The sequence below is a fragment of the Solenopsis invicta genome, chromosome 10 (genome assembly GCF_016802725.1).
Source record: "Solenopsis invicta isolate M01_SB chromosome 10, UNIL_Sinv_3.0, whole genome shotgun sequence".
In the NCBI taxonomy this organism is placed as follows: domain Eukaryota; kingdom Metazoa; phylum Arthropoda; class Insecta; order Hymenoptera; family Formicidae; genus Solenopsis; species Solenopsis invicta.
In genome coordinates, this window is record NC_052673.1 from 14,318,088 (window position 1) to 14,341,598 (window position 23,511).

The 23,511-nt window shown below is 33.0% G+C and overlaps 3 protein-coding genes and 2 long non-coding RNA genes across 9 annotated transcripts; 2 read left to right on the forward strand and 3 right to left on the reverse strand.

Annotated features, from left to right (window-relative positions):
• Positions 1 to 266: 266 nt before the first annotated feature.
• LOC105197070 (phosphoinositide 3-kinase regulatory subunit 4) lies at positions 267 to 9,631 on the forward strand. 3 transcript variants are annotated; one of them, XR_850800.3, is made up of 18 exons: positions 267 to 504; positions 1,123 to 1,303; positions 1,481 to 1,624; positions 1,816 to 1,970; positions 2,047 to 2,237; positions 2,353 to 3,095; positions 3,447 to 3,755; positions 3,891 to 4,274; positions 4,919 to 5,245; positions 5,449 to 5,778; positions 5,866 to 6,031; positions 6,168 to 6,281; positions 6,372 to 6,564; positions 6,687 to 6,852; positions 6,940 to 7,210; positions 7,328 to 7,658; positions 7,983 to 8,309; positions 8,738 to 9,631. XR_850800.3 is itself a non-coding variant. In XM_011163289.3 (17 exons), exons 1-17 carry the CDS (start codon positions 413 to 415, stop codon positions 8,197 to 8,199), a joined length of 4,314 nt encoding a protein of 1,437 aa, XP_011161591.1. In that variant the 5' UTR covers positions 267 to 412; the 3' UTR covers positions 8,200 to 9,631. The 3 variants fall into 3 exon arrangements, 2 of the variants coding, with proteins under 2 accessions (XP_011161591.1, XP_025992904.1); XM_011163289.3 differs by having other exon boundaries at positions 7,983 to 9,631; XM_026137119.2 differs by lacking the exons at positions 6,687 to 6,852; positions 6,940 to 7,210; positions 7,328 to 7,658; positions 7,983 to 8,309; positions 8,738 to 9,631 and having other exon boundaries at positions 6,168 to 6,280; positions 6,357 to 6,490.
• LOC105197071 lies at positions 9,437 to 10,951 on the reverse strand. The gene is made up of 3 exons (XR_850801.3): positions 10,821 to 10,951; positions 10,416 to 10,487; positions 9,437 to 9,991 (listed from the first exon to the last, which is right to left on the reverse strand). It is a non-coding gene; the product is annotated as an uncharacterized LOC105197071 (long non-coding RNA).
• Positions 10,952 to 13,850: 2,899 nt separating this feature from the next.
• On the reverse strand, positions 13,851 to 15,211 carry LOC113004269. Its single transcript, XR_003268945.2, has 2 exons — positions 15,069 to 15,211; positions 13,851 to 14,997 (listed from the first exon to the last, which is right to left on the reverse strand). It is a non-coding gene; the product is annotated as an uncharacterized LOC113004269 (long non-coding RNA).
• A 50-nt stretch (positions 15,212 to 15,261) lies between these two features.
• On the forward strand, positions 15,262 to 17,393 carry LOC105197064 (Kv channel-interacting protein 2). 2 transcript variants are annotated; one of them, XM_011163280.3, is made up of 4 exons: positions 15,262 to 15,444; positions 16,014 to 16,344; positions 16,937 to 17,135; positions 17,291 to 17,393. In XM_011163280.3, the coding sequence occupies exons 1-4, from the start codon at positions 15,303 to 15,305 to the stop codon at positions 17,336 to 17,338; spliced, it is 720 nt and encodes a 239-aa protein (XP_011161582.1). In that variant the 5' UTR covers positions 15,262 to 15,302; the 3' UTR covers positions 17,339 to 17,393. The 2 variants fall into 2 exon arrangements, with proteins under 2 accessions (XP_011161582.1, XP_011161581.1); XM_011163279.3 differs by having other exon boundaries at positions 16,937 to 17,384.
• Positions 15,289 to 19,186, reverse strand: LOC105197065 (vesicle transport protein SEC20). Of its 2 annotated transcripts, XM_039454292.1 has the most exons (4): positions 18,853 to 19,186; positions 18,282 to 18,696; positions 17,540 to 17,727; positions 15,289 to 15,407 (listed from the first exon to the last, which is right to left on the reverse strand). In XM_039454292.1, the coding sequence occupies exons 1-3, from the start codon at positions 18,931 to 18,933 to the stop codon at positions 17,540 to 17,542; spliced, it is 684 nt and encodes a 227-aa protein (XP_039310226.1). In that variant the 5' UTR covers positions 18,934 to 19,186; the 3' UTR covers positions 15,289 to 15,407. The 2 variants fall into 2 exon arrangements, with proteins under 2 accessions (XP_039310226.1, XP_011161583.1); XM_011163281.3 differs by lacking the exon at positions 15,289 to 15,407 and having other exon boundaries at positions 17,173 to 17,727.
• Between the last annotated feature and the right edge of the window lie 4,325 nt (positions 19,187 to 23,511).

Here is a 23,511-nt window from a genome sequence, read left to right on the forward strand (position 1 = left end):
GTGAGTCGTGTCGCGTTCAATCGTGTTTAGAATCTTTTCCATTGCCTCATATCGCGAGTTTCCAACGCGCGCGAGTACCGAGAATGCCGAAAACAAAGTCATATACTCGTTGATTCGTACCAAGTGTGAATCGAGATGAATCGTCGTGAGGAAAATCTTGGACCTCGAGAGCTGCAGCCGAAACGGAGCTAAATGCGTCCAATGACCAGGCGACGAGCAAAAATGAATATGACAGCATCATTGGCGGCACTGGCGGCAACGATGGCTTCTGCGCATATCTTTAGGAACTGCCGACTACGCAACTTGAATTGTGGTTGGTTGCCCTGTGTCTGTAAAATGCGAAAAATCGGGAAAAATGGACGCGGAGAGTGAGTGCATCACTTTTATCTGAACCCTCGTCTTGACAGCCAAAATGGGCAATCAATTAGTGGGCATCGCGCCCAGCCAAATATTTCCGGTAGAGCACTATTTGACGGACCACAGCGATTTATTATTCGACGTGAAGTAAGTGCAATCGAATTATTTTACTTTGCGTGTGTACATGTATATAAAACTGCCAGAGTGGAGGACTGTCAAGAATACTGTCAACTATCTTGTCTTTTTATAATAAAAATAGCCTGTTAACACTTTGTGATATTTCTAACTTGCAAGTAACATTAGCAGATATACTTGTATCGTGTTCGTAGGTGACACAATGTTTCCTTTCCGTTGAAATAATTCTCACATGCTTCGTATTGACAAGAATATTATTGAATAATGAGTATAATTGCCATATGTACGTGTAAAAAGGTCTATAATATTCCGGAAATATTACTTAGGACAAACTAAGTGATGCATACAATTCAACACGAATAACCTAACACAGTTCTTTTCTTTGAAAAACCAAGAATATTATAATGAGTTATAACATTTATATACAATTTATTTTGATAAATAACCATACTTTCTGAGAGATGTTAAAATATATTGTGAATCATTGAAGAATTTTTTTACACTTGCTGAAGTATAAAAAATAAAAATTAAAAATTAAATATGACCCAATATATCAAGAAAAACAATATGTGTACAAGAGTTTAATAGGGATTCAAGATATTGATTTGTAAAATTCTTTATCGTTTACAGTTTAGGAAGCACAAGATTCTTTAAAGTAGCTCGGGCCCGCAGTTTAGAGGGCCTGATAGTAGTAAAAGTGTTTGCGATTCATGATCCAACATTGCCATTATCTACATATAAGGACAAGCTGGAGGAGATTAGGTCAAAGTTAGCCTCAGCTGTCAACTGCCTACCGTTTCAACGAATGATTGTGAGCATCATAATTTGTAAATGCCCCAATCAACAGACAATATTTTTTTTGTTTTTTTTTTAATTTTTAAGAAACAATGAAGAATAAATATTTAAAAACATTTTCTGCTGATTGGGACTGTATAAATGTATATTACTTACTTGAGTACAACTAGAATTAATTAAATGCTTGGATCAGCTCACAGAAAAAGCAGGCTCAATAATGCGAGAATATGTCAAATATTCTCTTTATGACAGGATTAGCACTAGGCCATTTTTAACAAGCATTGAGAAAAAATGGATCACTTTTCAAGTGTTATATGCTCTTAATCAAGCCCACAAGGTACAGTGACACATGTGAATCATTTAAAAAGGGATAGCTATTCAAACTAGCATGTTGCACAAAAAGAATTATTCAAGTTACTTATTTTGACTCAAATGGCTTATTTTGATTTTTATTTAAATCTTATTTATTTAAATAAAAAAGTATTGTTTTAGATTATAATTTTTAAAAATAAATATTTTTCCTCCTAGTTTGGTGTTTGTCATGGTGATATAAAATTAGAGAATATTATGATAACCAGTTGGAACTGGGTGTTGCTTACGGATTTTGCTAGTTTTAAACCAACGTATTTGCCAGAGGATAATCCTGCGGATTTTTCATATTTTTTTGATACTTCCAGAAGGAGGTAAAGCCTTTGTTAAAGTCATCCTCTTTTTTTCTTTTTATTTTGATAAAATAATCTCTGTTTAATATATTTTCAGAACATGTTATATAGCGCCTGAACGATTTGTGAAAACACTATCCTCAGAACTGAGCAACACATTGCTGTTACCAGAACAAGAAGTGAAGACCGGTGACCTGCATCCCATGATGGATATTTTTTCTGCAGGCTGTGCTTTAACAGAATTGTATAACGAAGGACACCCACCATTTGATTTTTCACAACTCTTGGGTAGGTATATTATTTCAATTTCTGTTTTTTTTCCCTCCATTGAATTGTGAATGAAAAATGAGTACAAAGTAAAATATAGAAATTGATCTTATAAGTTTATTAATTTGGTGTGTAGCGTACAGAAACAACGAATATTCTGTGAGCAAGCACTTAGATAGTATAGACGATTCAGGAATACGCGAGCTACTTAGTTCAATGTTGGAGAGAAATCCAGCAAATAGAAAGAGCGCAGAGATTTATCTAGCTCAAACTCGCGGCACCATCTTCCCGGAATATTTTTATTCTTTTCTGCAATCTTATATGCTCATTTTCTCTGCCGCTCCAATCTTATCGCCAGACGAGAAAATAACACGATTAAAAAAGGACATTGGCAATATTATAAGTATACTTAAGACGGAAGAAAATGAACGAATGAAAACAAGCGAGACCAAACCTATGGAAACCACAAAATCCGGTCAAAGCGAGAGTAACGTGGAATCAATTAAAGATGATTCCGGCCATAGCGAGGACAATACGATGATAGAAGTCGATAGCGATCAGAGTTCCGATAAGACCGATTTAAATCAAATTGATATGAAGAGTACGACGCAAGACATTGGCAGTGATATTCAAGTAGATACAGAGCCGGAGATTAAATCGTCCGAAGATGACAAACAAACATTCGATGCAGAATCCAAAAAATCAACTTCTACCTCGAATGAAATTCTAGAAGGGCTCGTTATTATAACTCAACTTGTTACATCTTGCATAAGAGGATTGCATCACTCGCAATCTAAATTGCATAGTTTAGAGATACTATTGGAGCTGGCTGAAAATGTTTCTGACGAGACAATTCTTGATAGAATATTACCTTATATCGTAAGTATTAAATTACCAATTTAAAAAATTTTTTAAATTATAATAGAATACAAAATAAACATAAATTTGTATAGGGGATGAACAAAATAAATACTTAGAAAATACATTACTTTTTTTTATTAATAAGAGATCTATCATTGATCTTTAATATAAATTTTATTTTTGTTCGGAATAAGATCCAATTGAATGTTTTAATAATCACAAATGTGAATGTCACATTATTTAATCTATTCCCTGTATTTATTGAGTTAACATTGAAAAAAATTGTTGAAGTTTTTAAATTACTGAATGAATTAAATTTTTGTTAATTATTGCTAATATATATAATAAATTTTTTAATATCTTATTCAGTTCCACTTGGTTCACGATCCAGCGCCGCGAGTAAGAGTATCGGCGATACACACTTTAACGAAGTGTTTACATCTTGTGAAATTGATACCATCTTCGGATGTAAATATATTCCCTGAGTACATTCTACCAGGTTTAGCGCACATAACTCAAGACGAGGCAGTTATTGTTAGGGCAGCTTACGCGGAGAATATTGCGCATTTGGCGCATATTGCTCTGCGTTATTTGGAAAACTCTCATCTGTCTAATTTGAGCAACAAAGAGGGACCAAAGCCTAGTTATGACAGCGAATTGCAAACCTTGCACGAAATGGTACAAATATCTTTTGTATTTCATAAAAAGAATAAAACATTATAATTTTTGCTGAAATTTTTGTTATACGAACTGTAACTGAAGCATTGTCGTTTGTATTAATAATTTTCTAATATATCTCTATTTTTCATTTAGGTCCAACAATCAGTGTCTACGCTATTAACAGATCCCCAAAATTTAGTGAAACAAACGTTAATGGAGAATGGAATAAACAAATTGTGCGTGTTCTTCGGAAAACAAAAAGCCAACGATATTTTACTTAGTCATGTTATTACATTTTTAAACGACAAGGAAGATAAAGAACTCAGAGGCTCTTTTTTTGAATGCATAGTCGGCGTGGCTGCATATGTCGGTTGGCATAGTAGTCCTATACTAATGCCGCTTCTGCAACAAGGTTTATCCGATCCTGAAGAATTTGTAACCACAAAAGCTATAAATGCCATGGCAACACTTACAGAATTGGGTCTGCTACATAAATCTGCTCTTTATCAGCTATTATCAGAAACTATGGTCTTCCTGGTATGTTATCACTTTAATACTATATTTTTGATAAATCTTTAATATATCGCTTCTTTAAAAATGACAACTCAAAAACACATTTTATTATCATGAATAAGTTGGTCAATTCTATCAATCATCAAGTCAAAATTAAAATAACTCAATTGTGTGTTAGAAGAATATCAAAATTATCACAACATAAAAGAATGGTTTTTTTAAGGAAGAAAAATAATAAAAAAAATAACATTCAACATTAATGTTTCTAAAATATATATTTATTTTATTGATATTTTTTGATGAATTAAAAATTTCCTAGCAAAATAAAAAATAGTTTTTCTGCTTTTCTAGGATAACTTAATTTTTTTTAGTTGTGTCACTTTTGAAGCAAGAATGTGATATAGTACATGATTCAAGTTATAATACTTGTAATAAGTTCTTTTATAAATTTAGAACTAATATCTTCTTATCGATAGATTTATGGCAAAATTATTTGATAACATTTTTTTATCAAGATTTTGATAAATTTTAGAATATCGTTTAAAATAAATTGTTTGAAAAAATAAGTTTACGATGTTAAAAATTTGATATTTAAAAATAAAAATTAAAAAGGCTTTAATTTACTTAGGAGATTCATATAATTAATTTATGTAACTATTTTTTTATAGGTTCACCCAAATCTTTGGATACGTCATGCAACTGTTGGCTTTATATCTGCGGCAGCAAGAACTCTGAATGTAGTAGATGTCCAATGTAAAGTTCAAACAATGCTCCAACCATATTTGAAGCATGCATTGATCCAAATAGAAAAGGAGATTTTATTGCTTGAGGCACTTGTTCCTCCCATATCTAGAATAGTATACGATTCTGTGGTGAAGTATAATGATGTAGAGGAATTATTCCAAGTACTTGAACAAAGACAAGCAGCTAGAATGAAAGCCATAACTGGTGTGGTACCACCACAATACAACGACATGAGCAACTCCTTAAGAAATGTATGTAGCGTTCATTAACGTATATTTAGTTATCAAAATAACATAAAAAAAGAGTTCTATGTTGTAAAAAAGTTAAATTTTAGACTGAGTATAAAATCATGATACATTGCATATTTATTATGCATATATCGAGAGAAATTTGAATAAAACTTTATTACCACTTTTAAAAAAACATAAAAAATTTCACAAACAGATCTTTGTAGCTTTTTAGGCGACTGAGTTCAGAATCTATGACTGAGGCAGTTGAGGAACAGTTGCTAATCATGAAACCTCACTTAATGAAGATCAACAAGTATCGCAATTCCGCAGATACGAAACAAAATGCTATCAAATCCGTAGACGGCAAACTTGAGCTGAGCCCAGTAAAGGATAGGATAAGACACCATGTCGTTGTATTATATCCTGATACTAAAGGAGACTTGACTTTGCCGCCCTTTAAAAGATTGGATCGGAGAATATCGGAAACTGTTGGCACGTACGCAACAATGAATCAAGAATGGCGCACAATGTTTGCAGCTCAAGATAACGCCCAGGTATTACAACAAACTGATATCTTTGCTTTCTACGTTTGCTTTCTATTAATTATATTGTTTGCAATAATTTTTATATTATTGTAACAGCACGCTATCGTTAAAATGTCGGACATGACTGGAAGCAGTGGCAGCCCCAGCCAGAGCATACACAGTGGAGACATCCATTTATCTCCACATCATTGCCTATCAGATATGGCCAGCATTAATTCCCTCATGAATGATCATTCCCTTCACGAGCGATCTTACATTCAATGTAAGTGAAACTAGTACAAATATAATAATAATAATATAGATCTTTTTACAATAACTATGAAAGGGACCTATATTATATAATTTTTGTGTTTTAAAAAATTACAGAAAAATATTAAATGATGGTGATAATTTTGCAGATAGATGTGCGCCTTGCCGATTAGAAGTACGACAATTAACGTACCGAAAGCAAGAGCAACATACAGCTGTGTTAAGAGCGAAGCGTTGGGCTAACAATGTCGCTTGCGAAGCTGGTAAGTAAAAATTGAATCTTTGTATGATTACATCACACTGTATCATGATTATCATATGCTTCTTTATTCATTATCGATGTTGGCTAAAAGGCTCCACATTACTGCCAAAGGATTGGCGGCCCCGAGGAATTCCAGTTGCGCATCTTCATGAACACAGAGCTGCAGTAAATAGATTGGTTTCGGTACCGGATACTAGTCTATTTGCGAGTAGTTCCTCCGATGGATGCATAAAAATCTGGGATGCCAGTAAAATGGAGGGACGAAATATCGCTAATCGTTCTAGGTACTGTTTTTCTCTTTTAAAGTAATTATATTGAAGATGGTTTAAGCAATTTATTATATTGTTGTTACTTTAAAGCTTTGAATAATTAATAATGTAGTATTTCTCGATATTATGCTTTACAGACAAACATATATGCATAGAGGAGGTCCGCTGGTTGGCTTAACTGTATGTGATCAAGGGCAATCTTTAGCGAGTTCGGCGAGCACATCCGGAACGGTATTCGTACTTCGGATTGAGCCTAACTCTAGTAAAATGAGTCTAATCGGCACTCGCCAATTAGATCTCCAGGTTAGAGATTTCCGCAATAATAGAAAAATTTGATGCATAGAAGTTTTAAAGAGATATTACTGAAAGATGTCGCGATTGGTTTGACAGGAAGAAGGATGTGCTGTCGATCTTCAGTATCTAGATTCCGGTTCTCAATCCGTTCTTGTGTACGCTTCGTTGTACGGATCGCTAGTAGGTTGGGATCTACGATGTCCTGGGACAACGTGGCGCTTGGAAAACGATTTGAAACATGGAGTCATCACGTCGTTTTGCGTAAACAGTCATCAGCAATGGTTGACTCTCGGCACGAGCTCAGGTATCCATACCTGTTGGGACTTGAGGTTCCAATTACCAATAACAAGCATCAAGCACCCGACAGGTAGATTATTTCGCCGATATTATCTTCTATTGATTTTAATATAAAAATAGTAACCTAAAATGTTTTCTAGCGGTACCGTTCTACCAGTTTTAATGCTATTTATATTCTTTCCTTCAGGTGCCAGAGTGCGTAAGGTAATTACACATCCAACGGAACATTCATGGATAATCTCGGCGGTGCAAGGCAACAATGAAATCTCCATGTGGAATTTGGAGACCGATCATCGACAAATGGTTTTATGGGCATCAAATGCCCCGCCACTGAGCCGTACTCAAACTGGTCACACTGTGTGCGCCATGTATGCTGGATGCATTGATTGCTCAGGATTTCTTTTGGCTGGCGGCTCCGATATGCGATTACGTTTTTGGGATTTCAATAGACCCAATGCATCCTACGTTGCTTTGCCTGCTGCTAATGATGTTCTCACACCAAATTCATTGGCATACGAGTTAGTAATCGATCGAGTCAATATAATTGAATATTAATCATATCCCTCAATATACAATCTTTTGGTGTGGCCATAAGTATTAAATGCTTCTATTTTTAAACATATTTTTTGAAGGAATTTAAACAGAAATTAAAATATGAAAATAAATTATCTTTTGTTTAAAGAACTCTTTAAACTTACATGTAATACCAATAATGTCAACAAAAAACAATATAAAAGAAAGAATTCCAAATAAATAAAAGAATATGAATGCCTAATACTTTTGGCCAAAGATATATATTTATCATGTTCTTACATAACATACGATCGTTACTCTTTTTTTAGTTTACGTTTGATAGATGGAACGAACGTCGTGCAGGAAGTATTAGTGGACGACGATTCCAATCCGTTGTCCGGAAATGACACAAGAGGAAGAAATATAGAAGAGAGCGGTCCTGAGACTCCACCCTCTGGCCAGCACGACACGATCTCCGCCGTGGCTATGTCGAATACGTGCATTCTCACCGGCAGTACAGACGGTCTGATACAAGTCTGGAAATGATTGTACTTCTTGCTCCCAAATTCAATTTCAAGATTTCTCGCACGAATGACAAAGGGTTTTAGTGCAATGCAGACTTTCTCTCCAGTAATAACAAAACTATTGTGATCCAAGTAAGGAATAAGTTACTCTAGAATCGTTCAGGTAAATTATCCAGCAATGCCGAGCAATGATCGTAGTATAATTTATTTAAGAGTCGCGCAGAGGAATTGTGATGACAGTATAATTATGATACCATCTTGTTGGCAAAAATTATATTTTTTTAAACAATTCTATAATTATTATTGATGACAGGTTTCATTAGAAGTTATGATGATATCATACTTATCTCACTATGCAAAAGAAACATGAACTCAACAAATCAAATCTATTCCCAGATTGGTTCACATTTATATAATTAAAAAAAAATCAGAAATCTATTTCTCAATATAATTTTATAGATTAACTATATAGTACAATATAATACAATTCTCTCGATTGTATTTAAATCTATTTTTATTTATGTTGTTCAATTGATCTATTTATTGTTCAATTTGTTTAGATAATGTGTTAAAGATGACTCTTGTCGTTTTCTTGAACTACAAGCATCGACGTACGCACAACACCGCCGTGCTGTACGAACACTCTGTGATCCTGGACTGTACATAGAGCATGTAATATGTACATGATATTTAAAACTATTGATTATTACACTTACGCTGTAAAAGCGTGCATTTTTTAAAAAAAACTTGAACGTAAACTTACATTATAATGTAACATGTATAAAATGTACATAGCTTATTTTTATACGTAAGAAAAGAGAAAAAAGAAAAAGAGTATTATTGATGTCTAGGCAGATGTGACGGACTTAGAATGTCGATGTTACACAGATCGATTTGAAATAACTAATATCTAAGTTAGCAAATGTTTGGCAGATCCGTACGCGCATTATAAATTTGCTAAAATGAAGTTGTATCCATATGAAGTGACTATAGCACGGAATATTTTTACGATTATGGAATATGATAAAGTTTATAAGTTATATTTTTATAGCTTTTAGCTGTTTTTCAACTTTATTTTTATTATTTTATTTTATTATTATACCATTCATTGACTCGTTCACTTTGATAAAAAAATTATTTATTGCAATGCGATAAGTTTCGTAGTTTTTTCTTTTTTTATTTTAAATTTAATAAATGCGAATACGGATCGAAAAATGAGGAGTAATAAGGTTTGCGTATGAAAGATGCAATACGCAGCATTTATCTCCTCAATTCGTAATACTTTACAGTACGTAGTTATATGTAATCACAAATATTTATGTATACTAGTTTGCTAGTATTGTCAAATACGGACACATTACGTACACGTAACCATATTGACTGAAATACTCGTAACCGGTGGACATACACTGTCTAAAACTACATTGTTACAATAAATTTATATTTTTAACGCACGATATACGTTTTCGCTTGCGTTTATTTGGCACAACAGATCGGAAATATAACTGTGAGTTTCCCTTACCAGGGACAGGCAGGTGCAGCGGGATAAGGCACGCGTCCTGGGAATGCATATGCATCCGGGTTTATAGTCCTGCAGATCTGCTTCCAGCGCTCTTTGCCACCTCCTCTATTTTGACGATACGATGGTATGTTTGCATAATATCCGGTATTTCGATTGCTATACGAAAACTGCTGAGGAAACCACAGGTCGAGCCAGGGTACACAAACAACAGAACTGACTAGCAGTAACAGCAGAATAATTAACTTCATTTTAATTGGATCTCCTGAAACTTCGGTCATAATTTTATAATGATCTGCAAAGAGAAAGGTTATTTTCTATTTTTGTAAGTACTTTAAATTCTTATACTAAAATTAAATTATTCGCTTTTGTATTATGTAAACGTTACATATTTTAATTTCCAAAGTAAAAGTATAAAAATTATCTAAAACTAGATCCGAAATATTTAAAAATTATATTTTTTAATTATTTTTCGAATTTTTTATATTTTTATAAAGATATATATTTTTTAGAAAAATTATTTGTTGAAATTAATTATATTTAAAGTAAATTTCTGAAACAGAGTTTTGTTGAAATTATTGAAGAAGAACAAAAGTTTAATTACAATACATCGCGAAAGATTTATTTGATTTCCTTAAGTTGATCGTTCTTCATTGTAATTGAAATAGTAGTTAAGTATTATGTAATAGAAGTATAATTGAAAAGATTATTTTTCTCACATTAATCAATTTCCTTCGATCTATTTGGTATCCATTATAGTACAGGATCTACGGTAGCATCAAGTGAATATCCTGTAAAAAAAATAACGGAAGTTTTACTAACAGTTCTATTGCAGTTAACGCTCGCTGATTTTACCACTTCTAATAAATGTCGCAGTGCACGTAGTAATATGAACTAAAGTGGATAAAAACAGGGACAAGGCGCGTTTACGCACTAAAAAACCATATAATGAAAACATAGTTGCGTCACGGGCTCAATGTTTTCTTATCGCGACTTTCACACTCTCCGAGTTGCGAGATGCAACTTCTTTCTTCGAAATTTTAACATCGTCTTACTAATTGTATTATCATCCATTTACATTTATTTTTCAGCTGATATAGAAAATAATAAAGATCATGTAGCACCTTTGCAAAACGATAAGTTGTATCAGAGCGTAGATATGATAATTCACTTTTGCTTAATCGCAAGCAACTGTAACAACTGCACTACCGCAATGGAGAGATGCTGGATGCTTACCGCTGTTTTATATACTACCGGCCTATCACCCTACCGCTCAGAAAAATGCGCGGTTGGTGATGAATTTGCGTTTCTTTTTGATGAAGAATCAAGATACTGAATACGTACGTGTTCGATTCACTTTAGTAAGTCTTTTATAAACATATATGAATTAAAGAGAAATAAATCACGCACTGGAAAAAGTCTTATTGCGTCATTTAGAAATCTGGTAGATTCAACCAATACGTCTGTTCAAAAACGGACGAATCAGAAATCTTGTAGAAATTACCAGATTATATCACATTGAATACGTAATAAATTAATTTAATATAACTATGTACTATTTATATTATTTATAAAAAAAACTATAGTATTTTTAGATTCCTCCAATGTTAAGAATTTTGAATTTATATGATATTCAGAGATACACGATCTGTTTTACAATATTTTGCATTACAGATTCTCATTGTTTTCGATTTATATTCACGATCAAAGACTGAATCACACGAAATGGATTCTAGATCGTACGTACATTGTTTTTCTATGACGAGATTGCGATCAAATCGAGTCGAAGAGATTTCATATTCCAGTGAGTTCCGCTTCTTCATGATTATTTCCTTAATTTAGGATTCCGCACGTGCAATCAAAATGACACATCCGTCTGTGCGCTTTTGAACTTGGGAAGACCCTTTTTCACTGTCTTGGCCGTTGTTTATAGCGATTTATATGCAACATTCGTAACTTTTGTTCGCTTCCTCGTTCACGTATTCCATGCACGTGATATCGTTTGCGGGGATTATACAAAGAAATGTATAAGATGCTGATATCATCATAATTACTCATTTGCCCGGTATGCCGCTATATTCTATGATAATGACATTTTCATGTGACTCTTCAAGGTGAAGGAAGAAAAACGGAAAATCCCTTATACATTATAATACCGCGTAGAAGATCCAGAAGCGGCTGACTGCATCACGATTGCAATCAGATCAGTCGAATCTAATATTATTAATAGAATACATATTCTTGTTTATAAAATGAACATAAAATATTCAACAAAATATTGAAATGTCGTGAAAATTTAATTAAAATTTTTCCACCAAGAGTATACGCGTAGTTCTTCCAAATTAGCATTCGATGTTTAATTCATGGATCGCGTTTTCGGGCACGCGCCCTCGACGTAGGCGCGTATCCGCGAAGTCCGGCGTTCTGCATAAAATAATAATTTTGCATACGTAACGTGCCGCACCGGCACGTTTTTGCATGTTGTTACGTGCATTCGATCATAAAATGCATCGCCGGCCGGGTAAATTTTGTAGCGTGTGTTTTTCCTCGAGATTGCAAAAAGGATCGCGTGACCCACATTATTATAACATTGCAGCCTGCAACAGGCCGATCTGTGGGGCGATATATTCCATCTTTGCGTCTGGCTCTTCCGCGCTGATGCCGAACTTTATTGAGAGTTGCTCTACATCCGAATATTATGTCAAGGACGCTGATATCGAAGACAGCGGAATTGTCTTATCGGCAAACTTGACACACTTACAGATCATACGCACCAAATATGGACCAAAGCGCAGATTGCCCTTTGATCTCTTGGTTTTTTCCCTGATGTTCCTTTAAATATTTTTCTAAAAACACTTACCTCATTGGCGGAATCTGTATAATATTACTTTTGTATTATATTTTCTAAAGTAAATTTATTTTAATGCTTGATGACAAAGAAAAATTTAAATTTATAAAAATTTAAGAGAAATGCTAATTAGCAGAACTGTAGGTAAATTAGTTTTTTTCCTTAACTAATAAGTTCAAATTAAAGTTAATAGCTATTCAAAATTAACTTAATTATATTAAGTTACATAAACCAAAAATTAACTGAAAGTTGAAAATTAAGTTAAAATTAAATTAAAAGTTACTTTTTAAAAACTTTAATTAAATCAAAATAATTATAATTCTTATAATTTTTATGTATATATTTACTTTGAACAGTTAAAATTAAAAATAATTGCAATATGAAACATAGGTAAAATTAATATATCTTGTAAACAAAGTTGATACGAAATGATAGTTTTTAGAAAAAAATTACTCAATAATAATATAGTTGAAATTAAAAGTTAACTCATTTTAAAATAACTAAGTTAAATTATAACTTATTAATCTTTCAACTAATTATTACTTTATTAATTCTGCTAATTAGTAATTGTAATCGTTATTTTAATTTGTTTTTAAAGTATTTTAATGACACGATATGAGTAACACAATGTATAATCTGCTGCCCTTTTTCTTCCAGCTTGTAACCCCGCTTAGAGGGATCATTTACCTCATGCAATTAGCATCAATCCACTATCGGTGCAAATTAGACCCTGTATTGGATACAGCGTTCATTATTCCTTATCTTGGTGTCACATGGAGTCTTTCTCAATTTCATTTATATTGCACGTAACTTCTTGCAGGAAACCGACTGTTGAGACTACCGAGACGCTGGCAATAAATCTTTAGTCTCATAATACCGGATTGTACGTCGCATGAAAAAGAACTGGGTTATAAACAAATAACTTGGATTACCTTGAGGAATACCATTGGTGATTGGAAGCCCATGTATCGAATGTAACTCGTAAATTACGAGTTACAAGGTCGATATCACTTTACTCTTAACTGCACATAACTGCCCTTACACTTGACAGATTACGAATTCTGATAAAGGGCGTGCCCTCGTATTATGAAACATTGAGTAATGGCTCGATTTGCGCTCTGCCGATTTCCTATTACCGTAATAGTCGGTTTCAAATCCACCCGACTATTAATAGCATTTGGCAGAGAAAGTCTGTCTATTTTGCACACAGATGCTCGCAACAGATGATCAATTTTTTTACTCATTTTCAAAATTCCTTTCATTTAGAATTATAAAAGTAGTATGACTGTAAAATTATATACAACTCTATGTAGAATAATTTATTTTAGTGTATATATGAAGAAGGGATTAAGTTTATAAGTCTACTTACGTACACTTGCATCCATCCTATAATTATTTGATTAACTAAAATCTACCAAATGTATATCGTCATATATACAGTTTTTTTTCTCTTTATTTCTATCTAGTCTAACACAATCTTTTATGTTAGATATCCATTCATTTATCCTCGTTTACTTTTTTTTATTTATTATTATTTATTGTTTATTACTTCATTTTTGCACAAAACCTCACATTTTTTTATATTTATGTACATAAGGTGAATCACTGTATTGAAAGCATGTTTTTTTACAAAAACAACTGCATGTTTTTTTTTACACCAATTGATTCATCTCTTTAATTCCGTGCATAAAAGAACTAAAGTAAGAGTATCAAAAAAACTATAAATATAAAATATGAAATATTTTATATTTTATGTCAAAATAAAGTATAAAATATTATGTAAATTATTGATTTTTTGATAGATATTTCTACCTTAATATTTTTATATGCAGAATAATTGGAGCAAGTACGCTTTGAAAACAAAATTTCATTCAAAAAACGAGGTGAACTTCAGATCGTCGCAGTCACTTTACTTAAAAAAGAATCTAACTTTATCATATGATGTTATTTTCAATACCAAATAATTGATAGAAAAATAAAAATTTCATACTTCGATTAGTTTTAGAAATAATAGCCCATAACAGCTTTAGTGATGCTTTGTATATTATATTTAAGAATACTTTCATACAAGTTCAACATACGTAATGAACGGAAAGCATGTGTAATGATAAAGCTATTTAAAAAAACTCGCTTTCGTCTAATTCAAACTAGTTTGTGGATAGTGGGTGGAGGAAGTTTTCAACGCTTTTAAGAGTATGAATCACTTTGAACGAAGCTTTTATATCTTTCCCATGAATTTTCGCAAGAAGTTCCAGAAATGCTTTCTCGGAGAAGCGTTTACGTCTTTTATCTCCTCCTTCCTTTTCTTCTCTTCCGAGAATTCATCTTGAATCCGCCAGATCCGATATTCGAATTCTCAATCAAGTTGATCTTGTTCTTGTCAATTGGTAGTGATAATATGATAAGTACGTGACATCGTAATCTGGCAAATTCAACTGATAGAAACTGAATCGCTAATAAAGATATGCAATTATTATGTGAGAAATCGACTGATTCATTTTACTGTGAAAAAAAAAATATATACTTGCTGGAGACGAACCGGCGGATGAGACGTCTGAGGCGCCTAAAAACGTCCACGAATATGCGCTCGTACGTCACTTCTCGTTGGGATTTGCAGACATGCCGCGGTAAATCGTCTAAATATTTTGGCTACTGCAGACTTCATCAAAACTGCTCCGTGCAGTCGACTGCACCACGTGCGTCAGTTTCGTTTCGCTCGACATTCGTTGAAAAGCGTTGATCACTGTCAAGCTCTCACATGTCTGCCGAGATCCCTTCGATGTCAAATCACAGCAGCGTCGACGGCAGAGATGATTGCGAGTCTCTTCGCCGACCCAGTCTCTCCGTAAAGATGCAACGTAGCCTGAAGAGAATGAGAAAAAGCATCCAAAAAATTACTGGTAATGATATCTGATTTGAGCGGTGCAATTTCGTCTTAGTCTTTTATAATGGAAAGAAATCGCCAATTATCTAAATTAATTAACCGATTAAAGTAGATAATAAAAACATAATAGTGTACAATCGAGTGATTTTATAAATATAATCTGCGACTTTTAGTGATAAATTAATAATAATAAAATTATCCGTTTTTAATAATTTTATAGTAGCTACTAAATATTCTATTTAATTAAACAGTTATATAACAATGTTAATTTCATTATTACAAATTTAAGTATAAGAAAGAGTGCAGAAACTTAAACAATTTACAACTTTCCAATGATAATAGAGAATAATGGTAAAAGTATTAATTATAAAAAGAAAGAAAGTTTTAAAATATAACATAATTTTAATTTTATTATAATAGTTTATATTCATTAAAAGATATGTGATGGAAAATTCTAACAGCTTTAAAAAGCTTGAAATTTCTCAGATTATTTCGAACAAATAAAATCGTACATCGCATTAGAACGTTTCAATAAATTTCCGAATGCAATGTTACTGCGTAATTTAATCATGCGTCATTTCATAGAGAGCCTCCAAGAGGATGATAAACATTCATTATATATCTTCCCCGAGCAACTGTCCACTCTAACTTGGCGCACCGGATTTTCCAAGGATGAAATTCGCAAATTATATCGCGCCTTCAAGCAGCTGTGTCCCAGAGGATGTGTGACATCCAGCGACTTGAAGCCAGCGTATGCCAAACTATTTCCGCTTGGCGATTCAGGCAGATATGCGCAGATCGTATTCAACAGCTTCGACAGGGATGGCGACGGGATCGTTAGTTTCAGCGATCTTCTCGGAACCATGACATCGATTGTCAACGGCAACGTAGACCAGAAGCTCTCCTGGATATTCAGGTGAGTGTTTATCTCTTCCTCAATGTTTCTATTAATAATGATTTTTTTAACGAATTCGGGAAAGTTGTAAACAGTATTTTATGAAAGATTTAATTATAAACAATAATAAATGAAAATAGTTACGTGAATAATATAAATAAGGGAACACTCTAAACGATTAAAGCTGAATCTTTAATATTTTTTGTATAAATTAACATGCATTTTCTAATTTTTCAAACTGCATGTTGAATACTTTTGGTCCTGAAACACAGTTCTAAATTGAATAGTAATATCATGATTAAATTAACAATTTAATAATACTGATGCCAATAAGTATCTTTTAAACACAATATTGTTTTGCGAAAAACATGTATGAAAATATATATAATTATGAAATTATTTAATTAGTGGAATCAATTAATTTATCCAATTTGAAAAAAATATATAAAATATAATGTATGAAGATATATTATGTTTTATATATTTTTTTCAAATTGGATAAATTAATTGATTTTAGATTTTTTGATTAATTTTCCACTGAATTAATGCTCATGAATATAGCCAAGGCGAGTGAAATACACGAAATGCTCTCTTTGAATTTATTGCTTGTCAGGTTTTACGATCTAAATGGCGACGGTTGTATTACGAGAGAGGAGATGCTGGTCATAGTATCTGCAATTTACGACATGGTGCAGAACGCGCAAACCATCCAGTCCGTAATTAACAAGCAAGTGGACAGATTCTTTGAGAAAATGGATGCGGATAGAGATGGCATAGTCTCCAGAGAAGAATTCATGAGCGGTTGTAAAAATGTATGGGAATATATCTCACTAAAAATAACATTATTCGTACTTAGCACTAGAAAGTCCTATTTAAGGTTGGGTATACATTATGACTGAAAGTTATCAAAATTTAAACTACTTCTTAAGTTTACCTAGAGATTTTATGAAAATTCTATTTTTTACAGGATGCTGTTATGTACAACCAGTTGTTTTTATTTAACAATATCTGGTGATGGAATGAAAATAATCTTAAGAGATTAATAAATAACTTATACTTGATTATTAAAATATTTACAAAAGTCCATCCTTTATCCCTTTTCACTCTTGAAGAGTACATATATCACATTATTTGTATTTCCCTAATACCTTATAGTACATAAATTTATATTTGCATTATGTAAACAGTTTGATATCATCTTAAATTTTATACATACTCAGAACAATCTTTTTTGTAGAATGTAAAATACACAGGCGAGAAAAAAGGCAAATGCCAATGCAAGCAGTGCTTTATCAGTTACTTCTCGTCTACCGTATTTGCCTAACAATTTCCCTGATTGTACTATAGCTTGTTGCTGATGCTCCAATTCATCCTTAGTGTTGCCAACCTTGTCCGAAGATGTTACTGAAACAACCAATATACAGAATAATATTAATTATACTACTAAGAAAAACAATTACAATTTATTTTTTTTCTTTTAAGTAACAATTATCTTTAAGAAAGAATAATTTTTTGATAATAATCTTAAAATCACAAATTTTACTCATCATAAATTTTAGAAAAACTAAATTTTTATTTAACTTAATATTCTTGAAGTATTTACTCTCTGTCTATAATCTGACTCTTTTTTCGCATAAGCAAACTTTCACACTCAATGTTCAATTCTTTAAATTAAATAAAGATTTTAACATTTGAGCTAATAAAACTATTTGTTAATGTAATAAAGGTGTTAAAAGTTCTTTCCAGATTTTTTGAAAACAAAAAAGACAAATTAAAGAATAGAATTATTAAGATTCAGAATATATTAAATTTGCTTAAGATAGATTTGTGAATAGAAGTTATAAAATTCTTGAAACAAATAATATTTACTTATTCAAGTAAAAATATATTTATATTTTTCTATATATAGAACAGTGAGAGGAGATTTGCCATTGAGCAACAATATATAGGATACATACGTAGAGTATCCAGTGTGTCGGCGCTTCTTTGAGTTGTTTCAGCTAAATGCCTGGAGATGCTAAGCAACTTGTCTGTTACTTGGCTGGATGCATTCGTTAAACTCTGCTTGTCATGCCGTTTACGAAGAGCGTTTTGTCGCTCCTCTGGTATGGAAAACAGATTCTCCCTTGCCAGTTTGTCAATGACACAAGCACTGACAACATTGGCTTTGCGGAAGGCTGCCAGGGAAGTAGTCAGCTGCTCCTTGTAGCTCTCCACAGCGGACAACAGCTCGACCTTCTTCTTCTGATCCGTCTCGGTTTCAGCGATAGATGCCAAATGCTCTATGGAGAATTTTAAGGCTGCTATCTTTGCTCTGCCTTCCGCATTGAGTTCGTCCAGGTCTTCCAGTGGCCCATTGCATTGCTGTATATCCTTTATGATAAATAGAATGTTTATTAAACGTAAATCGTTGGTTAAACTTATCATAATGTAACTCGCGACATATTTCTCGTTAAAGTTAATACAATTCTGCTATGGATCAAATGAAATTGAGGTTATACTCTATGTACCACGACGATATATACCCACTTGTATTAAAGCGTTCACTTGAAGCTGATATTTGACGATGTCTTGACGTATTAAATCCACTGCGTAATTATCGGGATCCATTGACAATGCGAATTATTCTATCCCTGCATTTATACAACATACATACGTATGTATATATATGCTCATCTGACGCAGGCAGATGCCGAGCTGTCAATGAACACGTGGACATGTGTTTCAAAACTATGCTTAAATAATATAATAGGGATATAAATTACGTAGCTATATTAAATAAATATTTCCAATAAATAACATGCATGGTCTTCGGTTCTGTTTCATAGCGATATATTATGATACAATAGCACCCCAAAATAATTTCCAAGCAAAAATAATTGATCGAATCGATTACTCATCTCGATTACTCGATGATCACATCATGTGGAAAGTTAATTTTACTCACATTTTATTTATATTTTTTTTATTTGACGATGACTTTATTTTAAAATAATTATAATCGAAGACATTATTTTAAAATAATAATATCTATCGTAATGTAAAAAGTGCATAAACGCGACGTTAAGAGCGGGAGTCGATACTGATTGTGAGTATCGATCTTGACGCATGAAGTTGACCGCGCGGAAGACGAAGCTCTCGCCAACTTAAGATATATTCACGTTTCACTTGCAGAACGCAACGGACGCGGGACGGATCGGCTCCGGAAATAATATTATCGCGACGCATTTAACAGGTGAGAGAAACTTATATTTTGCATTGATATTCACTGTCAATTTGTGTCGAATCATGTAGGTTCGATGCTCGCATGTAGCGAGGCCGTGGCGCGGTCAATCTCGGCGCATAAAATTGACCGCGCGGAAACGAAATCGGCTCGCCATGTTGATACGCATTCTCGTCTGATTGCAGAACACGGTGGACGAGATGCAGATCGAAGCGAGAGCAAGTAGCATCGCACACTCATTAAATAGGCAAGCGAAATCAATCTTGCAATATTTTCTGCCAAACTAATCATCTCATAATAGTGAATCGATGCGTACATATCATGGCTCCGTAAAAACGAGCATTCCGCAAAAATTAATGTCAAAAAAATGTATCGCGTAAATAATTGATAAAACAAAGAATATCATACGTTGCAAGTAACGCGCGCGGATATCTGCTTATAATATTAACACGTTTGCTCGAGCAAACGTGAAATAATTATTATAAAGACAACGTAATATATTATTTGTTGTCCGAATGCATGGACGCAAAATTAGGAGCGGGACATGGTAGCGTCACGGCGTCGCGTCGGTCTTACCGCGTGAAGTTGTTCGCGCGGAGACGAAGCCGCTCCTACGTCATCTTAGCGATGTGTTCACGTCTCACTTGCAGAACGGGACGGACATGGAGCGGGCCGACTGCAGAGCGAATGTGTCCATGCGGCTCATTTAACAGGTGAGCGAGACTTATATCAACTTCTCAATGATATTTACTGCAAAGTCAATCATCGCGTAATGTAGATTCGATGCTCGCGTGCAGCGCGGCCGCGGCGCGAGCGCGGCGTCGATCTTGACGCATAAAGTTGACCGCGCGCGCGAGAACGAAGCCGGCTCGCCATTTTCATCCGCATTTTCGTCTGATTGCAAAACATGGTGGACGCGATGCAGATCGGACCGGGAGCGAGTGGCGTCGCAAACTTATTAAACAGGCAAGCGAAATCTGTACTAATCCCGCAATAATGTTTTCTGCCAAGCTGATCATCGCATAATAAAGATTTGGTACTTGTATATCGATGATTCGTGAAAAAACACATTCTCGAATAAAAAATGCCGAATAATTGTATCGCACGAATAATTAATAAAACGATGAGCATTGGATATTGCAAGTAACGCGTGCGAATGTCTGCTTATAATATTAATACGTTTACTCGAGCAAACGTGAAATAATTATCATAAAGGCAACATATATTATTTGTTGCCCGAATGCATGGACGCAAAATTAGGAGCGGGACATAGTAGCGTCGCGGCGTCGCCGCGGTGGCGTGGCGTCGCATCGGTCTTATCGTGTGAAGTTGTGCGGAAACGAAGCCGCTTCTACGTCATCTTAAGCGATGTATTCACGTTTCACTTGCAGAACGGGGAGAATACGGGGCAAGCCGGCTGCAGAACGGATGCATCAACGCGTATCGTTTAACAGGTGAACGAGATTACGAGTAAAGTATGCGGAAATTTAATATGTAGCGCCGCCGCGACGCTGAACATCGCGATATATTACGCGATCTTAGCGTGTGAAATTGATAGTGTGAGAGACGAAGTCATTCCAGCCATTTTAATTCCATTCCTGTTTCGTTTACAGAACATGGCGGGCGCAGAACATTTCGGATCCGGAATGATTGCAGGGCGTCACATCTCATTCAACTGGTAAGAGAAACTTAATATCTAACAAAATCCAGAAACAGATTTATATATCCTGATTCATTCGAACACGTATTTCGCAATACTTCGAGTAAAAATCAAAACGTATAGCGCTGTCGTACACATCGCGTCAAGTTAATTGCGAGGAAAATGAAGCCGCTTTGCCATTCTAATTCCATTTTTTTTTTGTACAGAATGCGATGGACATTTTTACAGGACGCGGAACGAAGTGGTTCCAAAATGAGCGGCATCGCGATTTAATTTGTAAGTGTATTTATACTAATATAGCATTTATTTTATATAACAATATCTAATAGTGAAAAATATCTAATAGTGAAAAATATAGATTCAGTATTGATCATTTGCTTGAACGGGTTTTTTGTAATACTCGTTTGAGCTAACAATAAGACCAAAATGTAGAGTGTTGTCACTCTCGTCAGATTGACCCCGCAGGAAAAGAAGCTGTCTTAATTAATTCACGTTTCTTTTACAGAACGCGGTGGATGAGAGACTGATTCGATTTAGAACGAGTAGCTCGTGAATTAGTTTGACAACTTGAAGAAGAAAGAACAAAAGAAAGTTTGACAATTCCAATCCAAAAAAGAAAGAGGAAAAATATTGAGCACCAGTGGAGCAACTTAGGGGTAAGCATTATTGTATACTTGCGTATAATTAATTGTTCTTCGCACTTAATAAATTTATTTTGATGTTTTGAAAAAAAATAATTAAAGAATTTGTACTTGAAACTTTATGAAACTTTATTTTTATAAAAATTTTGAAAATTACATAAATATTTTAATAGATATTTAATTGACAAACAAAAAATTCTGTACGTGTAAAAAATATAAATCATTAATTCTTTTAAGCATTACTTTAATTCGAATCTTATATTTGTTACTTATTTTATGTTACAGAATCATCGTAACTACCCTGCTGACAACTTTACTGTTGCGCATCGGACGGTGAGTAATAAACATTTTATTAAAGAATTTATGACAAATTTATTAAATTAAATAATTGAATGATTTATTAAATCATGAGTAAAAACTTCACAGATTCTTAAAATAAATAAGCTTTAAAAAATTATGAAGGATAATTAATCTTAGACTCGTTCTTCATCAATTATTAATATAAGTGTACTATTATGCTTGAGATTGCACTCGCACAGGTACACACCAACAGAGAGAGAATAGATTTCAGTATTTATTTATTAAGCAGCTATAAAAATAATATAAGCACGATTAAATTAAAGAAAAACCTGAATTTTAATATTACCAAAATATTAGCAAAAGTAACAATGTACAGTTGAAAAAAAATTGAAAAATGTATTTAAAATCACACAAGAAATAATATTTTCTACACTAAGTTTTGCAATTCATCATATACTAGTTCTCCCTCAATTTAAATTGTGAAAATATTATCTGTCTAAAATATAATAAAAAAATAATTAAATTTACAAATTCAAACAAAGTAAATCAAAGTAAAGTTTCTTCTTTTATTAAAAACAATAGAAATCAGAACATATATTTTGAATCGTAATGATTATAGACTTAAACAGAGAAGAAAAAATTATTGAAATAGATTGTTTGGTTCTATTAATAGTTAAATTATTAAAAACACTGTTAAATTAAAATTATTACACATAATGCAAATTTAAAATAAAAATTTTGTTAGGGAAAAAGATATTAAATGATGACTTAGACATATACTTTTTAATCCCTTCTCCAAAGATTTGTCTAAGATTAAATATTTTATAAATTGGTGTAAAAAAATAATATGCAAATTTATAAATATTATTTAAATATTGTAAATAAATAGAAATATTGTTCTGTTTTGTAAAAACAAGGAATGTCCTTACAAAAAATATTTATAATAACGTACATTTAGTGTATTTGAGAGATAATACGTCATTATACATAATTATACATAATTAAGTTTTACTCTATTATAAAGTGCCAATAATAACATGAAGTTTTGAAGCTTATTTAGTTAATTTGTTAACAAACTGGTCTTATAAAAAATAAAATGCAATGTGATGTGAGACCAAATTTCGTGTTTTGTTAAAATTATATCGATGTTATAAAAAAATTTCTTGTCAATAAAGATATTTGACTTCAATTAATACCATTTTTAATATAACAGATACAAAAGTTAGAAATTATAATTTTTATAAAAAACAAAATGAGAAAGAAAGAGAAAAAGAGAAAATACATATCAATGAAAAATCATAAAAATCTAAATATATCGCGCAATAACTTCACATAATTGCTATAAAAATTATTTATTTTTGTTG

What these genes read in the sequence shown, in the direction of transcription:
- LOC105197065 (XM_039454292.1), bottom strand. Translation starts at nt 18,933, where the DNA reads ATGGATCCCGATAATTACGCAGTGGATTTAATACGTCAAGACATCGTC. An exon ending in AAGTGAACGCTTTAATACAA is followed by an intron (nt 18,697 to 18,852) that starts GTGGGTATATAT and finishes TTTATCATAAAG; the next exon opens with GATATACAGCAATGCAATGG. An exon ending in CGACACACTGGATACTCTAC is followed by an intron (nt 17,728 to 18,281) that starts GTATGTATCCTA and finishes TGGTTGTTTCAG; the next exon opens with TAACATCTTCGGACAAGGTT.
- LOC105197070 (XM_011163289.3), top strand. Translation starts at nt 413, where the DNA reads ATGGGCAATCAATTAGTGGGCATCGCGCCCAGCCAAATATTTCCGGTA. An exon ending in GATTTATTATTCGACGTGAA is followed by an intron (nt 505 to 1,122) that starts GTAAGTGCAATC and finishes TATCGTTTACAG; the next exon opens with TTTAGGAAGCACAAGATTCT. An exon ending in TGCAAACCTTGCACGAAATG is followed by an intron (nt 3,756 to 3,890) that starts GTACAAATATCT and finishes TTTTTCATTTAG; the next exon opens with GTCCAACAATCAGTGTCTAC.
- LOC105197064 (XM_011163279.3), top strand. Translation starts at nt 15,303, where the DNA reads ATGTCTGCCGAGATCCCTTCGATGTCAAATCACAGCAGCGTCGACGGC. An exon ending in AAGCATCCAAAAAATTACTG is followed by an intron (nt 15,445 to 16,013) that starts GTAATGATATCT and finishes GTCATTTCATAG; the next exon opens with AGAGCCTCCAAGAGGATGAT. An exon ending in AAGCTCTCCTGGATATTCAG is followed by an intron (nt 16,345 to 16,936) that starts GTGAGTGTTTAT and finishes ATTGCTTGTCAG; the next exon opens with GTTTTACGATCTAAATGGCG.